Here is a 22857-nt window from a genome sequence, read left to right as displayed (position 1 = left end):
AAGATACAGGGGTACAGCATTGCTGCTGTCATCAAACGTTGCTTTCAGATATGAGCAAAACAAGAATAAGGTGTGTCCCCATCATGTATACACAATGATCATAAAATACAATCACATATCCACTAGAATACTCACTATTCAGCACCAATCTGCATGTAAATTAGGACAGGGGATGTTTATTTTCCCAATATTTACAGTGGGCCTGCAGTAGTCACAATAAATAACATGGTTTCACAAAAGATACATTGTACATCATGTTTTCATTAAGAAATCAAAGATACATGTCAACAAAGAGAGTTGTATTTTGTACCATTGTTATATCAGTGTCATATCGTTAATACAATATTCATGAATGTAGCCTAATCTCTTAATGCACAGATTTCTATTAAGATGAACAATTCAACATGGCAAATTAGCAAATTGTCTGCATTTAGTGGTGTGATGATTGGTCCAGGAGAGTATTTCTGAGATTATGGTGGTATTGTTGGTGTAGTATAGTTGTCAAATGAGGGTTGACATTGTATGATCTTGTATGAGTGTTTGCAGTAAAAACTATTCTGGTTAAAAGGGGCAACCTGAACTAGAAAATGATCTGCTATGCAGCTATATTGGATGTGTACTGTCCTGTACATTCATACTCCATATTCATATTCCCTATGATAGTGAGGTCTGAGTCCTTGTACAACTACACGTTGTTAGGTAGTAGTCTAGAACTGTGTGTGTGTTGTGTGTCAGTCAGTAGTGAGGCTCACAGTCTTCCCTCAGGCTGTCAGTGATGTAGCTGATCTTCAGGACATCTTGGTAGTACTGTTTATCCACGGCCGTGTTGATGGTCCAGCCCACCACCTCCACCCCTCGCTCTGCCCAGTACTGGACATAGTCTCTGTAGAGAGGGATAGATGAGGGGAGTGGAGACCTGTTGGGTCAGTGGTCAGGGTATCATGTTTGTTTTAATACTTCAACAAACATCAATATATTATATGAATACAGACAGTATATGTTATCTGACAATAGGATACAACTGTCTCAATTTTGAACTTCCTCTGATATTAACACGCAATGATGTGTGATTCAATCCATGGTCATGTTCATTAGGGCTACACTGTATGTAGTGAAACGTTTTGCAATTGAAAACAACAAGAGAGTTTCCTATTGAAAAAGTCCAGGTAGTGTCCCCTGTGTCAGAGTGTTTTATTCAATTTTCTCCCCAATGAACACAACCCATGTAACAAACTCAGTAGGCCGAGCCACTGCTGTTAGTATTACTCACAGGGAGATGAAGTCCTTCTGCATGAGGATGGCTGAGACGCCACACAGGTTCCACAGCAGGTGATGGTGGGCCCAGTCCAGCAGCACATCCAGAACTCCCAGCCAGTAGTTTGTCCACGTTGACAGGGAACGGGGTGTTCCATCGCCATAGCGACTGAGGCTCCAGGGCCGGTGGGTCAGGGCCGTGACCACCCCAGGGTCCGCCTGACGCATCTGGAGGAGTTGACCGATGAGGAGGTCAGAGGTGGTGTTATGGTTATGAGGACAGATAACAGTCTTGTTATAACACAGCCATACAGTGTGTAACAAGCCTGGACCCACACCTGTTGGACAATGGTTGTTTACAGGCCCATCGTGACAATGACCGTAGGAGTTGGCAAAACAGTACAAACAGACCTGGGACCAGACTGGTGCTAAACTGCACACTATAGGAAAAACACCACTATAATGGAACAGAATATGACTAAATGTGCACATAGATGTCTCAATTCATATTTACAGTTTAATTTGAAGTTTTTGTGCATATAGTTGGGCTATGTTGTGTGTTACTGAGTTGAAAGGTTGTTTTCGAACAAACATAAATGTCAAATGACCAGAGATGTTACAAAGTTGACCTTGTAGATAACTTTAGGTTGAAAGGAGCAGACAATGCTGGAGTTGTAGAGGACAGGGTGTTTGTGATACATCTCTCCTAGGGCTGCAGCTGCCTGGTGAAGAGGAGGGAACATATACAGTACTTACTGTCAAACTACATGCAGTGTAACACAAATACATGTGGGCGGCAGGTGGCATAGTAACCAAAAGGTCACTGGTTTGAATCCCCGAGTCGACAAGGTGACAAATCTGCCGATGTACCATTGAGCAAGGCACTTAGCCCTAATTTGCTCCAGGCGCGCCATACTACTATGGCTGACCCTGTAAAATAACATATTTCACTGCGCTTATCCTTTGTCTGTGACAACATGATATATCAGGACTACCCGACTACTATTTGAGAAGATCCGGTCACACAAATGTCCTCTGTGGCAAAGGTCCGGATTGATATTGTCTTTATTGGACCCAACCCCGACCTCACGACCTCAACGTTTCACACCCCTCTTGTTAGCGGAAAGAAAATATTGCAGTTTTAAAGCACATTTTCTGCACTTCTACACATTTTTCGATGTCACCTGAGTGAGTCAACAAAAATCTAAATGGGGGCCCCTGGAAGTAAAGGCTCCTGGGCACAATCTGGCCATGATAACTACAAGATCAAGATAGCCTAACTTACCTACCTAGCTAACGTGGGCTTGTTGATCAACTGGACATTTCTGAAAGGTTCTAAATAGCTCTCTCAGATCTGTCAGTGAATGACATAACAAGAGGAAAACTAGCCATGCGCCACGTTTCTAAATGGCACCTTGTGTGTTCTAACATTACAACTCTCAACTGAAAGCCAGAGTGTGTTGACCCCATTGTGGGTTCAGATCTGGACCACGTCCGCCTGTTGAGTATGGCTGTGATATATGATGATCTTATGGTCAGCAAGTGGCATCTTATTTAAGGCCCAATGGAGTGAAAATTCATTTTTTTCCTGTGTTTTATCATATTGTTCAACATCTGATGGAACTAACACTGTAAAAGTGTGAAAACATGTGATCAGTGTTTTTTCCTGATAGTTGCTGGTTGAAAATACAGTCTACACAAGACCTTCTAATCAGCAGGTTTGCATGGGTGGGAGTTTCACATTTCCATGGTGACGACATCATGCGGTGCTGGACTAAAAAAGATCAATGGAGAATCTCTATTCAAAATCATTTTTATTCCAGGATTAGGCTTAATCTGTATCCGGGAAACTGCTCCAAGACTATTTAATTGTCTTTTTGACTGCTTTGGTCCTCCATATATAATGAGGTCTGTAGGGGACTTACAAAACTGTCAATATGGGGAAGGTGGAAGTATAGTGAGTCACATTGTAAGGGGGGTTGAATTCCTCTCAGACCTACTGTCTGGGGCAGCTGTGAGATTCTTTATAGCCAATCTCTGTAGTAGGGATTCCTATGTTACTAACTTAAACAGCTGGGTTTTTAACCGGCCTTAATCTCCCTATACACTCAGTTTACTACCATTTGACCTTAGTGATGTGGTTGTCATTCAAAGTGCTGCTGGAGTGTGTATATGGGTGTTTCCCAACCCTGGTCCCTCAGTACCCCCAACAGTACACCTTCCCCTTGTAGCCCTGGACAAACACACCTCATTCAACTCATTGAGGGCTTGATGATTAGTTGACAAGTTGAATCAGATGTGCTTGTCCAGGGTTACAATAAACATGTACACTGTTGGGGGAACTGGAGGACCAGGGTTGGGACAACCTGGTGTAAACTGTAGTGAAGCCCTAAGTCCTAAAGGTTTATAACAAGGCTTCTACCTGCCTAGGGAGGCCCTGTCCAGAAACAACCCCTATAGTCTCTACCCACTAGACACCTGGAAAGAACTGAGGACTGGAAGTGTAAGCAATATGGGGAACAATCAGAAGACAAGATGGAGACTTCACCATATAACCTGTATCCAATCCCCTCAGATCTCCAGTTGTATCTAGGAAGTAGGGGCTGTTCCAAGACAGGGACGATACCTTATCAGGTTGATCTTTGACATCAAAGAAGATGGTCAGCTGGTGGTTGATGCATTCCTCCACTGCCTCCTGAAGCGTTGGCACCCTCTCCCCCTTGAACTTCTCCCTGGAGACACACAAAGGCCAGCGGGGACACACAAACGTTTGTACTGCTGCTATATTTCAGACACCACCAATAGGTCTATATCTGGCCTTGTACCATTCTATATCAATAGGTCTATATCTGGCCTCGTACCATTCACAGTTCACACTCCCCACTAGTGTATTTTCAGTCATCCTGACTCTGTCCTGCTTGAAGTCCAACTGAACTCACCGATCACACATGGGGCCATGTTTACTAAGCGTTTGCACCAGGTACCGACCCTAACAGTGTTTCCTGGCAGAAGCAATAACTTGTGTTCTTTTTAGATCTGCTAACACTGAAGGCGTAACATTCAGGTCAGGGTCATGTTCATTAGGCTATACAACTGAAAATGTTTTGCAACAGAAAACAAAAACAAGCATTTGTTATTGATCCCTCCCTGTTCCATTTCCTGCCTAATGAATATGACCCAGGAGTTCAATGCTTTTGGACCAGGCCCTAACCTCCCCTCCCCTGCCAAGCCCACCCGAGCCTGTGTTTGCCCGTGGCGTCCAGCGTCCTGAGCTCTGCCAGACGCAGCGTGCCCACCGCTCCCGTCCCGTTGGTGGTGCGGTCCACCGTCTCATCGTGCATCAGCACTGCCTCTCCATCTGCAGTGAAGCCCAAGTCCAGCTCCACCCCTGTGGCTCCATTCCTGCTGGCCTAGATGACAGGAGAGGAGGATGAAGCAGGGGGAGGAGGAAGGGATGGAGAGGTGTGTGGAGAAAGACGGGAGAGATATAGATCTGAAATGGATAGATAGACAGAGTAGGGGAGACGGAGCAGCAGGCTATTAAACCAACTGGGATTGTACTGATCTAGTAGGCCTAGATATTAGCCAAAATATGTTTCAAATTAAAGAGTAGATACAAAAATAATGTTCCAGACACTCTAAACTATAACTAATCATGGCAAAATAAGTTAACAGGCTCTCCCTCTGCATAGATCTTGGGCAACATTTAGTAAACCCCCTGATAATATGAAACAATGTCTCAGTACAGACAAGGGACGTCATATGCCTTTCATCGGCCTCTGCTCACTTCACCTGCTGCCCCTAAATCAAATCATTATAGCCTAGTAAGCCTACTCATCATTTTATTTGCAGCTACAGCATTCAGTAGGTCAGACAGGGTAGATAACTGATACTTTGTCCTTGATTCACCTCTCGGATCGCTGCAATGGTGTTCTCCGGAGCATCGTGTCCCCCTGCCCGGTGCGCAACAACCGGGACGCCGGCGCTCGCAAGGCCAGTGGGCCGCAGCACTTGACTTGCCTGGTCAGCTGGCACTTGTGGGAACCGAAACATCACGATAAAGACGTAAATGGATGCGGTGACGGCCGATGCTCCAATCGCGCTCCTGGTCCCGAATAGAACCAGCAGAAATACCGCTGAGAAATAAACTTCGTCTCCAATTTGTAACATCGTTTAGAAGCGTTGATTAAAATGTCTCCAATGATAAAATCAATACACTGTCACTGTTCTCAATCCTCATTTATTTGATCGATCTACTTGATCACCGAATGATAGTTCCTTGCTGGTGTGAGATTCCAAGTTGAGACCGAGATGCATGCGCTTAGGTAACTACCAGACACAGCAAAAAAAACTAAGAGTTCAATTACGCATAATTCCAGACACAGCCGAATCACTGCTCCAGCTTCACAAAATAAAAACACACCATATTATATTGCGATGGGATGTTGCAGAATCCGAGATTTGAAAGGAGAGAGCATCAGTCGGTTTCTAGTTCATAGTACACACCGATCTAGAGGTCGTTGCTATGGAGCAGAGAAGAGAGAGAGGTACCACGCTCACACTGTACTCGAGAGAGCTGCAGTCTGAGCCATAGAAATACAATAGAATAGAATGACAGAAATATATGATATTTCTATGGCTAGAGCCATAGTGGAGAGTTTCTGACTGTGGCTATGCACTAATCTATAGATACGGAACATTACACTGAGTGGCCAGGTTATTAGGTACACCACCCTGTTCACAAAAATGGTTCACTCCTACAGATGAGTCATGTGTCCGTGGTATATACAGTGGCGACCAGTTTATTCAGGTTAGGTGCACATTTTTAGCACCCCCCCTAAAAAAATACATATATATTTATAAATAAATATATTTTTTCCTGTTTTTGCATGTTATTTTAGCGTTAATACTTGTCACATATCAGTTTGCAAACAATGTAAAAAAATATATATATATCATTCACTTAATAAAGCCGCATACACACATGGTCTCTTTTTTGTTTTCTTGAGTAAGGCAGCTCCAAATTGCAGGTTTCAGCCTAGCTCAGTGCTTTCTGTGGTGGCGAGGTGAGCCAGCAGAAAATAGGAGCATTGCGCCGTGATTGGCTCAGTGTTCTGTCACTCATGAAGTATAACATTTACATTTACATTTAAGTCATTTAGCAGACGCTCTTATCCAGAGCGACTTACAAATTGGTGCGTTCACCTTAAGACATCCAGTGGAACAGCCACTTTACAATAGTGCATCTAAATCTTTTAAGGGGGGGGTGAGAAGGATTACTTTATCCTATCCTAGGTATTCCTGAAAGAGGTGGGGTTTCAGGTGTCTCCGGAAGGTGGTGATTGACTCCGCTGTCCTGGCGTCGTGAGGGAGTTTGTTCCACCATTGGGGGGCCAGAGCAGCGAACAGTTTTGACTGGGCTGCGCGGGAACTGTACTTCCTCAGTGGTAGGGAGGCGAGCAGGCCAGAGGTGGATGAACGCAGTGCCCTTGTTTGGGTGTAGGGCCTGATCAGAGCCTGGAGGTACTGAGGTGCCGTTCCCCTCACAGCTCCGTAGGCAAGCACCATGGTCTTGTAGCGGATGCGAGCTTCAACTGGAAGCCAGTGGAGAGAGCGGAGGAGCGGGGTGACGTGAGAGAACTTGGGAAGGTTGAACACCAGACGGGCTGCGGCGTTCTGGATAACATAACATCCTTAGGAAGGGTAGACATCCAAAATTTCAGCCCTTTGGGTCCTGCCATATAGTTGTATTACAAGTGCCCTTCAAAGAAGGCTCAAGGTCATTGGACACAGATACAATGATTTAAAATGTCTTATGTACAGTAGCTTTGATTGGACTAATCATGTCAACATCTTACTTTCAAAGTCTTAGCTAGCAGTCATCATCATCATGAATCAAGTCGACAATTTACTGGCAAATCCTTTTTAATCCTTGTCATATGAAGGGAAATTATAGATAAAATGTATCGGTGCTCATCGACCATAAAGATTACACAACCAATTGGAAATCCCAAATTCAACAATGACTCGTTTGGAAGGAATCAGTGGCTAACTGCAAGCACTGCAAAGAAACCACGAACGTTAGCCAGCTATTCAATGGAGTGGCTGTGTGTGTTTTTTTCAGAGTTCCCACCATAAATCCAGAGAATGCCAGACTTTGATGACAAAATGTGCCCACAAAGGGCCGCTGCGCCACCTTCACAAGGTGAGTCCAAAAATGTCTTGTATGTTGCTGCATTAATGATGTAATATGCCAGGGAAATAGTATTACTTTCTTAGCTACAGTAAACATACATGTATGTTGTGTAGTAAGCTGTTAGTAGCCCATGTGCCTCACCCTAATAATTGTCTATTTTCACCAAAGCGGTTTTGTAAACACATCGTTTGTGGCCCGCACATGTAAATTCAGCAGACACAACATTCTATAATAGAAGTGTGTTATTTGACGTGTCAAATTAAAAGCTAATTTATATATATATATAAATAGTGTTATATGATTTTTTTTTTTTACACGCAAATAACCAAACGGCATTCAATGTGCCTCACCCTAATAATTTGGTCTATTTTCACCTCTTATTTTCGCCTACAGTTCTAACCTGGTGATGCACATGCAGCCTATAACCTGTTTTAGAGACATGTAATCATTGAATATTGTAAGAGCTTTCATTGTCTGTTTATATGCCCCCTTTATTTATCCTACGGTTCTGACTTGTTGTACAGTGAGAACACTGTAAGAACGGGCCATGTTCTGAATTCTGTCTTTGTACATTTCAAATGTGCTGAACAAAGAGTTACATTGACTACGTCTGTCGTCGCTCGCTCATTAATGTCTTATTCGAAATTACGGATTGCCTCTTATCTGCTTGTCGTCCCCTTATGCCATAGTTTGTACATCTCAATTGTCATTAGAAACCCCATTTGTTTAAGCAAGTCAGCCATATCAGTTATGTATTTAAAAAAAAGATTAAAGGCAGTAAATGAGACTGAATGAACTGTTTCGCTGCCTGACAAGGATCCGCTGAAAGCCAGGTGTAGCAGTGTTAAGGTGTTGGGACTCTGCCATTGGGACAGTTTAATGTTGGGCCCTAACAGTGTGTGGGCACCGTGTGTCACCGTTATAGTGCAATTCATGTATTGTTTAGTGTTGTATGTGTAGTGGATTTGCTGGCATGCATCACACTTTTTTGTTTGTTTTGCCCCACCAAGATTTACATGCTAAAATTGCCACTGTATATAAAGCAGGCAGACAGGCATTGAGGCATTCAGTTACTGTTTGATTGAACTTTAGAATGGGCAAAACAAGTGACTTTGAGCGTGGTTTGATCGTCGGTGCCAGGCACGCCAATTCCAGCATCTCAGAAATGTCGGGCCTCCTGGGATTTTCACGCATGACAGTCTAGGGTTTACCGGAGAATGGTGCGAAAAAACTAAAATACATCTAGTCAGCGGCAGTCCTGAAGGAAAAAACTGCTTGTTTTTGAGAGTTCGAAGGAGAATGTCAAGAATCGCGCAAGCTAACAGGCGGGCCACAACAGGCAAATAATGGCGCAGTACAACAGTGGTGTGCAGAACGGCATCTCAGAACACACAACTCGTTGGTCCTTGTCACGGATGGGCTATTGCAGCAGACATCCACACAGGGTTCCACTCCGATCAGCTAAAAACATGAAGAAGTGGCTCCAGTGGGCACGCGATCACCAATACTGGACAATTGAGGCGTGGAAAAACATTGCCTAGTCCGACGAATCCCAGTTCCTGTTGCATCATGCTGATGGTGGTTCAGGATTTGGCGTAAGCAGCATGAGTCCATGGCCCCATCCTGCCTGGTGTCAACGGTACAGGCTTGTGGCAGTGGTGTAATGGTGTGGGGAATGTTTTCCTGGCACATGTTAGGTCCCTTGATACCAATTGAGCAATGTTTCCATTCCCCAAAGAATTCCAGCTATTCTGTAAGCAAAGGGGTGTCTGACGCGGTACTAGATGGATGTACCTAATAAACTGGCCACTGAGTAGATGTCACAGATAAAAGGTTTTTAGAACCCTGCATGACAACGTGAAAGCCCCTCCCCTGTATGCCATTTGGAACACTAGTGTGACCACACATTACAAAAGAAAGCAAACCACAGTGCACTTAGTGAAAATGTATTATATTTATCAAAGATAAACAGTCAATTCAGTCTAGAAATCAAGGCACAACAGAATGAAATATCAACAATCAACATTGAGAAACCAATTAAAAAGCATAGTAACGAACAAACAAAATCACAGAGTACAACCATGTGTTCTGGGGTAGATTTGAAAAAGGGTAACAGTTTTGAGCTCTAAGAGAAACCTAAGCAGTTGGACAATATTATTGTTGTACAGGGTAAAACAAATAGATACCTGCCTTAGTGCTGTTAGATACATAGATACAATGTGTCAAGTCATATCTCGGGATGCCCATATCATTGCATCACTCTCTTAGTGACAGCTGTGTGTGTGTGTATATGCTGTATGTGTGTGTGTGAGAGAGAGAGTCCATGCTGGACATGACCATTTGTGAGAGTTGCAGTTCCAGGTTTACATTTCTTGGTATGCCATAGAAATATAATCTATATGATGTCTAGATTATATACAGATATAGGATCTTCATTTGACCAGTATTGTCACATCAGTAGATCTTTCCAATACTATGCATCTCTACACCGTATCCTTGCGTAGAGAGTGGATGTGCTGGAGCAGTTGGTCACAGTAGACAGGGGTGCGCTGTTTGTCCCTCACGGCTTCCACTTCCTGCTTAAGGAGGGCTGGGTGGACGCCACTGCCGGTCTTCAGGACCTCTGGACACACAGACAGACATGAGACAGTCAGGGGTTAAGTCGAAATGGACACACACAAATAAGTGACAGTAGATTATCTCTCTCTCTCTCTCACACACACACACACACACACACACACACACACACACACACACACACACACACACACACTACCTTGAGGAACTCCACACAAATGAATTCAACACAATAACAAAGTCAAGATATTGGGGTGGATTATTGTCACTGGCTGCAATCACTCATTGGAAATTAATCATTTGATTAAATGTAATTGTATTTATGAGGACTGACAGTGAAGAAACCACCACAGAATATTTGCAACTAGACATTGATTTTAATAGTAATTTTTGGCAACATTTCTGTACTTGTTTCTTTTGTACACAATACCGTTCTCAGTCTGAGTGATTGACAAGGGAGATGTCCAATGGAGCAGAGTTATCACAATCAATATTACCATCGGGGTTGAAGAAGGCAGAGTTTTTTCAGTGAAGTCACATCCAGTGAAACTGAAGATAAGACCTGTTCACCACATTGCAAAATGAGACCTTGCCCTCCTCATAATCAACAAACACCCCCACCTTCTTGGGCTTCTCTCTCGGGTGGAGGCAGATCGAAGGTGATGTAGAGACCTGGTACCCAATGTAATGCAGACCCAAAACCCAAAATCCATTATCCAGCTCAGTAACATGTTTTTCCTGTTGATGGACTGCCTGGCCAATCCCATCCACGGAAATCGTTGCAACCCCTATTACCAGCCTATTCAACCTCTCTTTCGTATCGCCTGAGATCCCCAAAGATTGGAAAGCTGCCGCGGTCATCCCCCTCTTCAAACGGGGAGACACTCTAGACCCAAACTGTTATAGGCCTATATCCATCCTGCCCTGCCTTTCTAAAATCCACGAAAGCCAAGTTAACAAACAGATCAGCGACCATTTCGAATCGCACCGTACCTTCTCCACTATGCAATCTGGTTTCCGAGCTGGTCATGGGTGCACCTCAGCCACGCTCAAGGTCCTAAATGATATCATAACCGCCATCGATAAAAGACAGTACTGTGCAGCCGTCTTCATCGTCCTGGCCAAGGCTTTCGACTCTGTCAATCACTGTATTCTTATCGGCAGACTCAATAGCCTTGGTTTCTGTCGTGGAGAATCGTTTCAAAATATAACACTTCAATATAGGCTTTTAATACATACATATCAGAAGCCTAGATGGTCCGCGGAACACACACTTTCCCAGAGCACTGGCTCTGTATTTATACACACACAGTATATGAGTCCATTCCATATGTTAATGGAGTTACTTCTCTCAAGTCATCGGCCACCATTATCTTTCAGTCCAGGCTTCCTCCATGTTCATGCCTAATAACGCCTGTATCCGCTCTTGATTAGATTACAATGGTGGCAGGATCCTCTCGTGTCCTAAAATTAATATATATGTCTATCTTACCCTAAGCACTTCTGTTTGTTCCTCTCTATCTAATCTTTATAATGGTGTCCTGCTCTTTCCATAATAGATCATGTATTTAAGGGTCACCTCCTCCTCTTTGCCCTTATGCACTTTAAGGCACATATGGCTTCAGCCATTACACTTATGTCTGTTTAATCTTTGGTTTCCTGTCCGCTTTCTGTTTGTGGTCTAATGTACACCTTTGCTCTACAGTATTATGTTTGTTCCTATATATACCGTTTGCTCCCACATTTCTCAAATGACTGCCTCGCCTGGTTCACTAACTACTGTGTCAAATCAGAGGGCCTGTTGTCCGGGCCTCTGGCAGTCTCTGGGGGTGCCACAGGGTTAATTTCTCGGGCCGACTCTTTTCTCTGTATATATGAATGAAGTCGCTCTTGCTGCTGGTGATTCTCTGATCCACCTCTACGAAGACGACACCATTCTGTATACTTCTGGCCCTTCTTTGGACACTGTGCTAACAAACCTACAAACGAGCTTCAACGCCATACAGCACTCCTTCCGTGGCCTCCAACTGCTTTTAAATGCTAGTAAAACTAAATACAGGCTCTTCAACCGATCGCTGCCCGCACCCTCCCGCCCGACTACCATCACTACTCTGGATGGTTCTGACTTACAATATGTGGACAACTACAAATACCTAGGTGTCTGGTTAGACTGTAAACTCTCCTTCCAGACTCACATCAAGCATCTCCAATCCAAAATTAAATCTAAAATCGGCTGCCTATTTCGCAATAAAGCCTCCTTCACTTATGCTGCCAAACATACCCTCGTAAAACTGACTATCCTACCGATCCTTGACTTCGGCGATGTCATTTACAAAATAGCCTCCAACACTCTACTCAGCAAACTGGATGTAGTCGATCAAAGTGCCATTCATTTTGTCACCAAAGCCCCATATACCACCCACCACTGCGACCTGTATGCTCTCGTTGGCTGGCACTCACTACATATTTGTTGCCAAACCCACTGGCTCCAGGTCATCTATAAGTCTTTGCTAGGTAAAGCCCCGCCTTATCTCAGCTCACTGGTCACCATAGCAACACCCACCCGTAGCACGCGCTCCAGCAGGTATATTTCACTCGTCATCCCCAAAGCCAACACTCACTTTGGCCGCCTTTCCTTCCAGTTCTCTGCAGCTTACCGATCACTGTTCCTGTACATAGACAATCTGTAAATAGCACACCCAACTACCTCATCCCCATATCATTACTTGCTCTTTTGCACCCCAGTATCTGTACTTGCACATCTTCATCTGCACATCCATCACTCCAGTATTAATGCTAAATTGTAATTATTTCCCCTCTATGGCCTATTTATTGCCTTACCTCCCTAATCTTTCTACATTTGCACACTGTACATAGATGTTTCTATTGTGTTATTGACTGTACGTTTGTTTATGTGTAACTCTGTGTTGATGTTTTTGTCGCACTGCTTTGCTTTATCTTGGCCAGGTCGCAGTTGTAAATGAGAACTTGTTCTCAACTGGCCTGGTTAAATAAAGGTGAAATAAAGAGTGAATAGTCCCTACAAAAAGAGCACTTCACGTTCACCACCAGATGGGGGTGTTGCACCACAGTGACATCCACTCCAACAGGACAGATACCACTGGTATTTGATGGTAATAAAGATGCTATGGAATTACTTGAAGTAGAGCCAACAGTAAGTGTTGAGGAAACCGCATGGCGTAACTGAAGCTGTACAGTGTTGATACTCCTGTCAGTTGGGATGAGTTAGTTCACGTCAAGTCAGCATTCGATACACCTCGGAATCCGCTTTGTTCCTCAAGTGGTGACCAAGGGGGATTTTTGCGACTTGTGTGTATAAATAGTGTTTTTTTCTTTCTCTGAGCTCTTTTGAACAAAGGAGAACAATGATGACTTGTGATGAGAGGGGATCCGGTGATTCCCCTGAACGTGTGCCAACCACGGGGGGTGTGTGTGTGTGTGTGTGTGTGTGTGTGTGGAGCAGCGGCAGCCGCGCTGCCAGGGCTGTGGGATTATGGGAGGAAGGAATTATGGCAACAGGGAAAGAGGGATGAGAGAGGGGGAGAGAGGGAGGAGTGGCAGTACTGTCCATCATACTGTCAGAGGAGCAGCAGACATCAAGCTCTTGGGAGATGACTTTGAAATTCAAGAACCATATAAGAATGGGATCAAGAATAAAAGAATAGAAGCAGGAAAGAAAGGAAGAAAGAGAGACTGAAGGAGGAAAAAAGCTTCAAACACAGACATGAGACAAAGAATGTCTCCAGATTTGTGGGGAGGATTGTGGTTATGGGTACGGGGGTACGACACAGCTATCAGTCAGCACTGGGTGAGCTCATCCACACACACGTTTACAGCAGAGCAGCGCACATGTGCGTATCACACACACAGAGGCACCGCTAACCTCCCTTCCTACTGGCTGTATCAATCGACCAGGGTTGGGGTCAACTCCATTTCATTTTTTTCTGAGGGACACTGCAATTGGAATTTAAACTCACCCCTTGAACTGACATAGAATTGACCCCAAAATCTGTTATCAACCCCAACCCTCTACACCCAATCCCTGTACCCTCACACCCAGGATAGGCAGCCCTTAGCGGGATAATGTGAGCCTCCAGCCCCCTCTACCCAGGAGAACAACCCCCTAATCACAACCACATGGAGACCCCTCTCCCTCATCTTTCCACACAGCCACTCCATGTTATCCCCCTCTCTTTCATCTCTCTCATCCCTCTTTCACCCCTTTCCTCCCTGTCTCTTCCCCCTCTCATGCCTGGTGTTTTCCGACAGGGTTTGACGGTTCTGTGGTTTCATGGCTATTTGTGTGTGTGTACATGTGTGCATGAGTATCTGTCTTTGTGTGTGTGTGTGTGAGCGTGAGCAATGTGCATACGTGTGTGTGTGTTATTTATTGGCAGAAGGTCTGAGTGTGTTTCCTGTAGTGTGGATGTAGGGCCTTAGCTGAGAACACTGCTGGAGTTTCACTCTGCTTCTCATGGAGGCTCCTCCTTGATTATCTGTGACAATCGCCTGATGATTCAACCATATTCTCCCATCTTCATATGGAGGGAAAAGAACATCAACTGGTTGTATCCCAAATGGCACCCTATTCCCTTTATAGTGCACTACTTTTGACCAGGGCCAAGTAGTTGACTATGTAGTGAATAGGATGGCGTTTGTGACAACGTCGGACAGAGCTGATGCAACAACAGCCACCATACTGTGGATTCCACTCCGTTTGAAACCTTTATCAGAGTTAACATTATGTGTTCTGGCTGTGTGTCGGGGTATCAGATCAGTAACCTTGACCACAGGATGTTCAGTGGTTGGGATGTAAATCATGTTTATGAACAGGACCTTCTCTTACATACTCACTGTCACCCAGAAGGGAAGTTGTGTTGCTTTTCAGGGGTGATGACGGAGCGTCAATCACACACACTCCTCTGCCTCTGGATCCACTCCCGGCCCCGAGATGGACGAGGGGAGTGGTGGTGTGTGTGTGTGGAGTGGGGGGCTTCGCACGGGTCAGCGTGAAAGATGAATGGAGTGGAAAAGGTGGATAGAGATAGCCTTTGATACGACGGAAAAGGGGGATCTGATATCCTAGCAATGTGGTTATGTGTATGGGGCTGTTAGACGTAGGGATCAATCTTTAAACTCTGACTGAGACAGGACAGAGCCTGTGAAACATGAGCACTACTGCTACCCACCTGATCAACATCAAGCCATATTCACTAGCTATCATCACCATCATCACCACCATCATGGTATCTGTGTTCTTTATCAACATCTCATGTTCACTAGCTATCATCACCACCATCATGGTATCTGTGTTCTTTATCAACATCTCATGTTCACTAGCTATCATCACCACCATCATCATCTGTGTTCTTTATCAACATCTCATGTAGCTATCATCTCATGGTATCTTTATCAACATCTCATGTTCACTAGCTCATGTTCATCATCATCACCACCATCATGGTATCTGTGTTCTTTATCAACATCTCATGTTCACTAGCTATCATCACCACCACCATCATGGTATCTGTGTTCTCTATCAACATCTCATGTTCACTAGCTATCATCACCACCACCATCATGGTATCTGTGTTCTTTATCAACATCTCATGTTCACTAGCTATCATCACCACCATCATGGTATCTGTGTTCTCTATCAACATCTCATGTTCACTAGCTATCATCACCACCACCATCATGGTATCTGTGTTCTTTATCAACATCTCATGTTTTACCACCACCATCACATCTCATGTTCACTAGCTATCATCATCATGGTATCTGTGTTCTCTATCAACATCTCATGTTCACTAGCTATCATCACCACCATCATGGTATCTGTGTTCTTTATCAACATCTCATGTTCACTAGCATGTTATCTATCATCACCACCACCATCATGGTATCTGTGTTCTTTATCAACATCTCATGTTCACTAGCTATCATCACCACCATCATGGTATCTGTGTTCTCTATCAACATCTCATGTTCACTAGCTATCATCACCATCATCATGGTATCTGTGTTCTTTATCAACATCTCATGTTCACTAGCTATCATCACCACCATCATGGTATCTGTGTTCTTTATCAACATCTCATGTTCACTAGCTATCATCACCACCACCATCATGGTATCTGTGTTCTTTATCAACATCTCATGTTCACTAGCTATCATCATCACCATCATCATGGTATCTGTGTTCTTTATCAACATCTCATGTTCACTAGCTATCATCACCACCACCATCATGGTATCTGTGTTCTTTATCAACATCTCATGTTCACTAGCTATCATCACCACCACCATCATGGTATCTGTGTTCTTTATCAACATCTCATGTTCATCTAGCTATCATCACCACCACCATCATGGTATCTGTGTTCATGTTTTATCAACATCTCATGTTCACTAGCTATCATCACCACCACCATCATGGTATCTGTGTTCTTTATCAACATCTCATGTTCACTAGCTATCATCACCACCACCATCATGGTATCTGTGTTCTTTATCAACATCTCATGTTCACTAGCTATCATCACCACCACCATCATGGTATCTGTGTTCTTTATCAACATCTCATGTTCACTAGCTATCATCACCACCACCATCATGGTATCTGTGTTCTTTATCAACATCTCATGTTCACTAGCTATCATCACCACCACCATCATGGTATCTGTGTTCTTTATCAACATCTCATGTTCACTAGCTATCATCACCACCACCATCATGGTATCTGTGTTCTTTATCAACATCTCATGTTCACTAGCTATCATCACCACCACCATCATGGTATCTGTGTTCTTTATCAACATCTCATGTTCATCATCACCACCATCATGTTCTTTATCAACATCTCATGTTCACTAGCTATCATCACCACCACCATCATGGTATCTGTGTTCTTTATCAACATCTCATGTTCACTAGCTATCATCACCACCACCATCATGGTATCTGTGTTCTTTATCAACATCTCATGTTCACTAGCTATCATCACCACCACCATCATGGTATCTGTGTTCTTTATCAACATCTCATGTTCACTAGCTATCATCACCACCACCATCATGGTATCTGTGTTCTTTATCAACATCTCATGTTCACTAGCTATCATCACCACCACCATCATGGTATCTGTGTTCTTTATCAACATCTCATGTCTTCCAATCTCATCTGTTTATCCTCCATACCATCTTTTCCATCATGGCCCCTCTTCCTGGTCTAAGGGTTGTCATGGCCCCTCTTCCTGGTCTAAGGGTTGTCATGGCCCCTCTTCCTGGTCTAAGGGTTGTCATGGCCCCTCTTCCTGGTCTAAGGGTTGTCATGACTCCTCTTCCTGGTCTAAGGGTTGTCATGACCTATCTTCCTGGTCTAAGGGTTGTCATGACCTATCTTCCTGGTCTAAGGGTTGATTTAGGATTGGACCAATGTGGTATTGTGAGTCTCACCAAGCACAGTGTCCTGCACGCGGCTGTCTGGGTCGTCCAGGTGCAGCAGCAGCTGCTGGAACAGGACCTCCAGGTGTTGACTGTAGAGCTGGGAGTTGTAGTCTTTCCCCAGTGAGGCAAGCCATAGGCCCAGAGCCCTGAGGGCCACGCCCCTCACCTCCTCACTGCTGTCATCCAGACGCTTCAGCACCTCTGAGGACGGACACACACACACACACACACAAACACACACACACGCAAAGATAGGAGACACACAGACACAAACAGAGAGCAGGAGGGGAACAAATTAGAATGACTAAATTAGAATGTCTAAATCTATTTATATAGGATCATAAACAATCATGGATGCATTCTAGAAAGTAGAAAAAAGGTGTGTGTCAGTGACAGAGGGAATGAGAGAGGATTGAGAGAGGAACAAAGAGAGAGAAGGAGAGAGAATGAAAGAAGGAGAGTGAATGAAAGATAGGCATACTGTGGGCAAGAGAGGAGAGAAAGACATGTTTGCTCTAACAAAGACAGGACACACAGAGGGAGACACCAGTATTAGTACCAGGGTAGATGTTGTTCAGGGCATCTGGGTGGAGACTGGGTCCTATCAGTTTGAGAAGGGTGGACAGAGAGCGACAGGCCAGTAGTCTGGACAGCTGAGAGTCTTCCTCTAGAGCAGACAACACCTGGGGGCTCAGCCTCTCCTCTACGGCCAGTAACTACAGACACAGAGATAAAAACAGAACATTTGGTTGTGCATCAGCATTTTCTCTCTTTATGTCAGTCACTGTCAGTCACTCAACTATCCATGTCAGCAAACAATGTTTTAATTGGTAGTTAGTTTAGCTATTTACACTTCTGGTAAACATGGTCGTATCCTGACCGGGCACACGGGGAACATGCCCATGGGCCCTGAGCTCCAGAGGGCCCCCAATGGTTTTGTTAGCCTATCTGAGTGAGAATGACTATCATGTTAACATGGCATCATTCATTTCAACATGTGTAGAACTGCAGGAAATATGCTTTAAAACTGTAAAAATCTCTCCACCACATGGCAAAATGGGTAGGAAATTAGCAAAAAAACTGCACATTTCTCTCTGTAGAATTGCATAAAATATATGTCATAAAATTGCAGTTCTCTCTGCCCCATGGCAACATGTAGAATTGCAGTTCTCTCTGCCCCATGGCAACATGTAGAATTGCAGTTCTCTCTGCCCCATGGCAACATGTAGAATTGCAGTTCTCTCTGCCCCATGGCAAAATGTAGAATTGCAGTTCTCTCTGCCCCATGGCAACATGTAGAATTGCAGTTCTCTCTGCCCCATGGCAACATGTAGAATTGCAGTTCTCTCTGCCCCATGGCAACATGTAGAATTGCAGTTCTCTCTGCCCCATGGCAACATGTAGAATTGCAGTTCTCTCTGCCCCATGGCAACATGTAGAATTGCAGGAAATGTACTTCTCTCAACCGTCAAGAGGGGGGGGGGGTCACTAAAATGTTTTGCCCGCGAGGTGGGGGCCCCCAACCAAATCTTGCTTAGGGCCCACAAAAGGCTAGAGATGGCCCTGAACAGACAGGCCATACTACAGACAGGATACCGTAATTTCTGGACTATAAGCCACTACTTTTTTCCCACGCTTTGAACCTCGCGGTTTATACAATGACGCGGCTAATTTATGGATTTTTCCCGCTTTCACAAGATTCATGCCACCAAAAAACTGAGCACCGTCACATAATAAACTTCACCATTCTGATTACGGTAGTCATTTTGTCACCTTCATCATGGCAAAGACACGGAGAAATGCATATGATGCAGCTTTCAAGTTGAAGGCGATCGATCTGGCTGTTGGAAAAGGAAATTGAGCTGCTGACAGCGTGGAGCATTGTCAAAAAATCCACTATCATCAACGGGTTTCGAAAGGCTGGACTACTGCATGTTGAAGAGGGCAGCGATCCAACATTGGATGAAGCAATTCTGAGACTATTCAACTCCGACACCGAAGGAGATGACTTCAGTGGTTTCAGTGCACAGGAGGAGGAAGATAGTGACCAATTACTTTCTTGGTAGGCTACTGTTTACTGCTATTTAAAAAAAAATGGTAACAAGCCGTGTTTCATTAAAGCCTATTTATTTTTGTTACAAGCCGTGTTTCGTTTAAAAGCCTATTTATTTTTGTTACAAGCCGTGTTTCGTTTAAAAGCCTATTTATTTTTGTTACAAGCCATGTTTTGTTTAAAGGCTGTGTAAAGTAAATTCATTTCAATGTACCGGTAGCCACCTGCGGCTTATAGACATTTGCGGCTTATTTATGTACAAAATATATGTATTTTTTATTTTATTCAGTGGGTGCGGTTTATATTCAGGTGCGCTTAATAGTCCAGAAATTACGGTACACAAGTACTACTGTGCAAATATTGTGTGGGCACTTGGCAGCGAAAGAGCAGGAAAGTTGAACTCACATTTCATACATGTTATGTTCACAGGTAGCCAGTGAATCACTCTAGTACACACAGTAATCCAAAGCACAGGTCTGACACTGGAGACCCTGTTATATAACCAATTGACTTCCCAAACACTTTAAACAGAGGAGGAACTGGACAGAGATGGCTGTTGCCCATCATCCCTGGTGACTATGAGACAGGCTGTGAGTGTGGGAGTGATGGGGAAAGCACAGCAGGACAGAGCTGCAGCAGACTGACACTGGACCAGGTAGACAACAACAGAACACAACCATCCCTGAGCTGGTCTAAGATCACATGAGTGAGGGTCAAAGAGAGAAAGAGAGAGAGAAGAGAGAGAGAAGAGAGAGAGAATTGGCAATAAAGTGATCTAAAATGACATCAGTGTCTATCTGATGGAGGCGGTGTGTAAATGGAGCAGCTAATTGTTTTTACAGGAAGGAGTGAAGGACTGGAACAATGTTCCCCAGACAAAGCCCGGTTTGATTTGTCTGTGGAAAGGAACACACCCACACACAGCCAGTGTTCTCCAAACTGTTTTCACCGTGGTGCAACGCAAAGTGGTGTTTGAGCCGGCTGTGAAACTGTCATTCCACACATGCAAGGGCAAACACAGACGGTCGAGAGGGTGTGAATATGTGTGACTGGGCAGACAGTCCCAAGGGCAAACACAGACGGTCGAGAGGGTGTGAATATGTCTGACTGGGCAGACAGTCCCAAGGGCAAACACAGACGGTCGAGAGGGTGTGAATATGTGTGACTGGGCAGACAGTCCCAAGGACAAACACAGACAGTCGAGAGGGTGTGAATATGTCTGACTGGGCAGACAGTCCCAAGGGCAAACACAGACGGTCGAGAGGGTGTGAATATGTGTGACTGGGCAGACAGTCCCAAGGACAAACACAGACAGTCGAGAGGGTGTGAATATGTCTGACTGGGCAGACAGTCCCAAGGACAAACACAGACAGTCGAGAGGGTGTGAATATGTCTGACTGGGCAGACAGTCCCAAGGACAAACACAGACGGTCGAGAGGGTGTGAATATGTCTGACTGGGCAGACAGTCCCAAGGGCAAACACAGACGGTCGAGAGGGTGTGAATATGTCTGAGTGTGTAACTGGGCAGACAGTCCCAAGGGCAGGTGCAGGGGCCTGTCTAAGTGATGGTTACAGCCCACAACAATGGAACCAGGACAGAGGCAGCATTGTTCCAGTGGGACAAAGGTATGTAACCCTCCCCTCCACCACACACCTGCTGCCTTGCTCTAGTCATGACAAGGAGAGAGAGAGAGATGGGCAGACAAAAGGAAACAGATAGCGAGAAAGAGAGCAGGAGAAAGAGAGGTGGATAGAAAGATGGAGATGGAAAGAGAGAGGGGAGAGATGGATAGAGGTCCATTACATTAAATGGTGGAGTGGGACCATCTATATTGAAAGTAAATGGGCAAAGCAGGGAAGCTTTGGTTTAAACCATTTAAACCATTAAACCATCTCCCGATGGTTTAGACTAGGTGGACTCTCCCGATGGTTTAAACTAGGTGGACTCTCCCGATGGTTTAAACTAGGTGGACTCTCCCGATGGTTTAAACTAGGTGGACTCTCCCGATGGTTTAAACTAGGTGGACTCTCCCGATGGTTTAAACTAGGTGGACTCTCCCGATGGTTTAAACTAGGTGGACTCTCCCGATGGTTTACACTAGGTGGACTCTCCCGATGGTTTAAACTAGGTGGACTCTCCCGATGGTTTAGACTAGGTGGACTCTCCCGATGGTTTAGACTAGGTGGACTCTCCCGATGGTTTAGACTAGGTGGACTCTCCCGATGGTTTAGACTAGGTGGACTCTCCCGATGGTTTAAACTAGGTGAACTCTCCCGATGGTTTACACTAGGTGAACTCTCCCGATGGTTTACACTAGGTGAACTCTCCCGATGGTTTACACTAGGTGGACTCTCCCGATGGTTTACACTAGGTGGACTCTCCCGATGGTTTACACTAGGTGGACTCTCCCGATGGTTTACACTAGGTGGACTCTCCCGATGGTTTAAACTAGGTGGACTCTCCCGATGGTTTAAACTAGGTGAACTCTCCCGATGGTTTAAACTAGGTGAACTCTCCCGATGGTTTACACTAGGTGAACTCTCCCGATGGTTTACACTAGGTGGACTCTCCCGATGGTTTACACTAGGTGGACTCTCCCGATGGTTTACACTAGGTGGACTCTCCCGATGGTTTACACTAGGTGGACTCTCCCGATGGTTTAAACTAGGTGGACTCTCCCGATGGTTTAAACTAGGTGAACTCTCCCGATGGTTTAAACTAGGTGAACTCTCCCGATGGTTTAAACTAGGTGAACTCTCCCGATGGTTTAAACTAGGTGAACTCTCCCGATGGTTTAAACTAGGTGAACTCTCCCGATGGTTTACACTAGGTGAACTCTCCCGATGGTTTAAACTAGGTGAACTCTCCCGATGGTTTACACTAGGTGAACTCTCCCGATGGTTTACACTAGGTGAACTCTCCCGATGGTTTAGACTAGGTGAACTTACGACAGAGCCTGGGCGCGAACCCAGAGATTGGCACAGCTGGCGCAGTACATCACCCTTAACCACTGCGCCACCCGGGAGGCCCTTTGGCTGGGCCACTTAAGGACATTCAGAGACTTGTCCCGAAGCCACTCCTGCATTGTCTTGGCTGTGTGCTTTGGGTCGTTGTCCTGTTGGAAGGTGAACCTTCGCCCAAGTCTGAGCTCTCTGGAGCAGGTTTCATTCAAGGATCTCTCTGTACTTTGGTCCGTTCATCTTTGCCTCATTCCTGACTAGTCTCCCAGTCCCTGCCGCTGAAAAACATCCCCACAGCATGATGCTGCCACTATACTTCACCATAGGGATGGTGCCAGGTTTCCTC

At 44.8% G+C, this 22857-nt stretch overlaps 2 protein-coding genes across 2 annotated transcripts in view; both read right to left on the bottom strand.

Moving 5' to 3' along the window:
- Positions 1-160: 160 nt before the first annotated feature.
- LOC115115810 (glycerophosphodiester phosphodiesterase 1-like) lies at positions 161-5852 on the bottom strand. The gene is made up of 6 exons (XM_065010582.1): positions 5164-5852; positions 4489-4664; positions 3881-3986; positions 1884-1976; positions 1271-1482; positions 161-883 (listed from the first exon to the last, which is right to left on the bottom strand). The coding sequence occupies exons 1-6, from the start codon at positions 5422-5424 to the stop codon at positions 736-738; spliced, it is 996 nt and encodes a 331-aa protein (XP_064866654.1). The 5' UTR covers positions 5425-5852; the 3' UTR covers positions 161-735.
- A 3533-nt stretch (positions 5853-9385) lies between these two features.
- The window catches only part of LOC115115834 (dynein axonemal assembly factor 5), an 81847-nt gene continuing 68375 nt past the window's right edge, over positions 9386-22857 (bottom strand). The window contains exons 11-13 of the mRNA XM_065010580.1: positions 18056-18212; positions 17506-17697; positions 9386-10073 (exon numbers count right to left, since the gene is read on the bottom strand). Of these exons, the coding sequence (XP_064866652.1) occupies positions 9934-10073; positions 17506-17697; positions 18056-18212 (489 nt within the window). The 3' untranslated portion in view covers positions 9386-9933. The remainder of the gene's footprint in view (positions 10074-17505; positions 17698-18055; positions 18213-22857) is intronic.

Source organism: Oncorhynchus nerka, linkage group LG26 (assembly GCF_034236695.1).
Source record: "Oncorhynchus nerka isolate Pitt River linkage group LG26, Oner_Uvic_2.0, whole genome shotgun sequence".
In the NCBI taxonomy this organism is placed as follows: Eukaryota; Metazoa; Chordata; class Actinopteri; order Salmoniformes; family Salmonidae; genus Oncorhynchus; species Oncorhynchus nerka.
Note: the sequence above shows the minus strand (reverse complement) of the source record. Positions and strands in the feature narration are given on the sequence as shown.

Bases quoted from the DNA above. Each gene is read 5' to 3' on its own strand.
- LOC115115810 (XM_065010582.1), bottom strand. From the start codon at position 5,424: ATGTTACAAATTGGAGACGAAGTTTATTTCTCAGCGGTATTTCTGCTG. The intron at 3,987-4,488 runs GTGGGCTTGGCA...GTGTGTCTCCAG, and splicing joins ACGGGCAAACACAGGCTCGG to GGAGAAGTTCAAGGGGGAGA. The intron at 1,977-3,880 runs GTATCGTCCCTG...CCTCTTCACCAG, and splicing joins TCAAAGATCAACCTGATAAG to GCAGCTGCAGCCCTAGGAGA.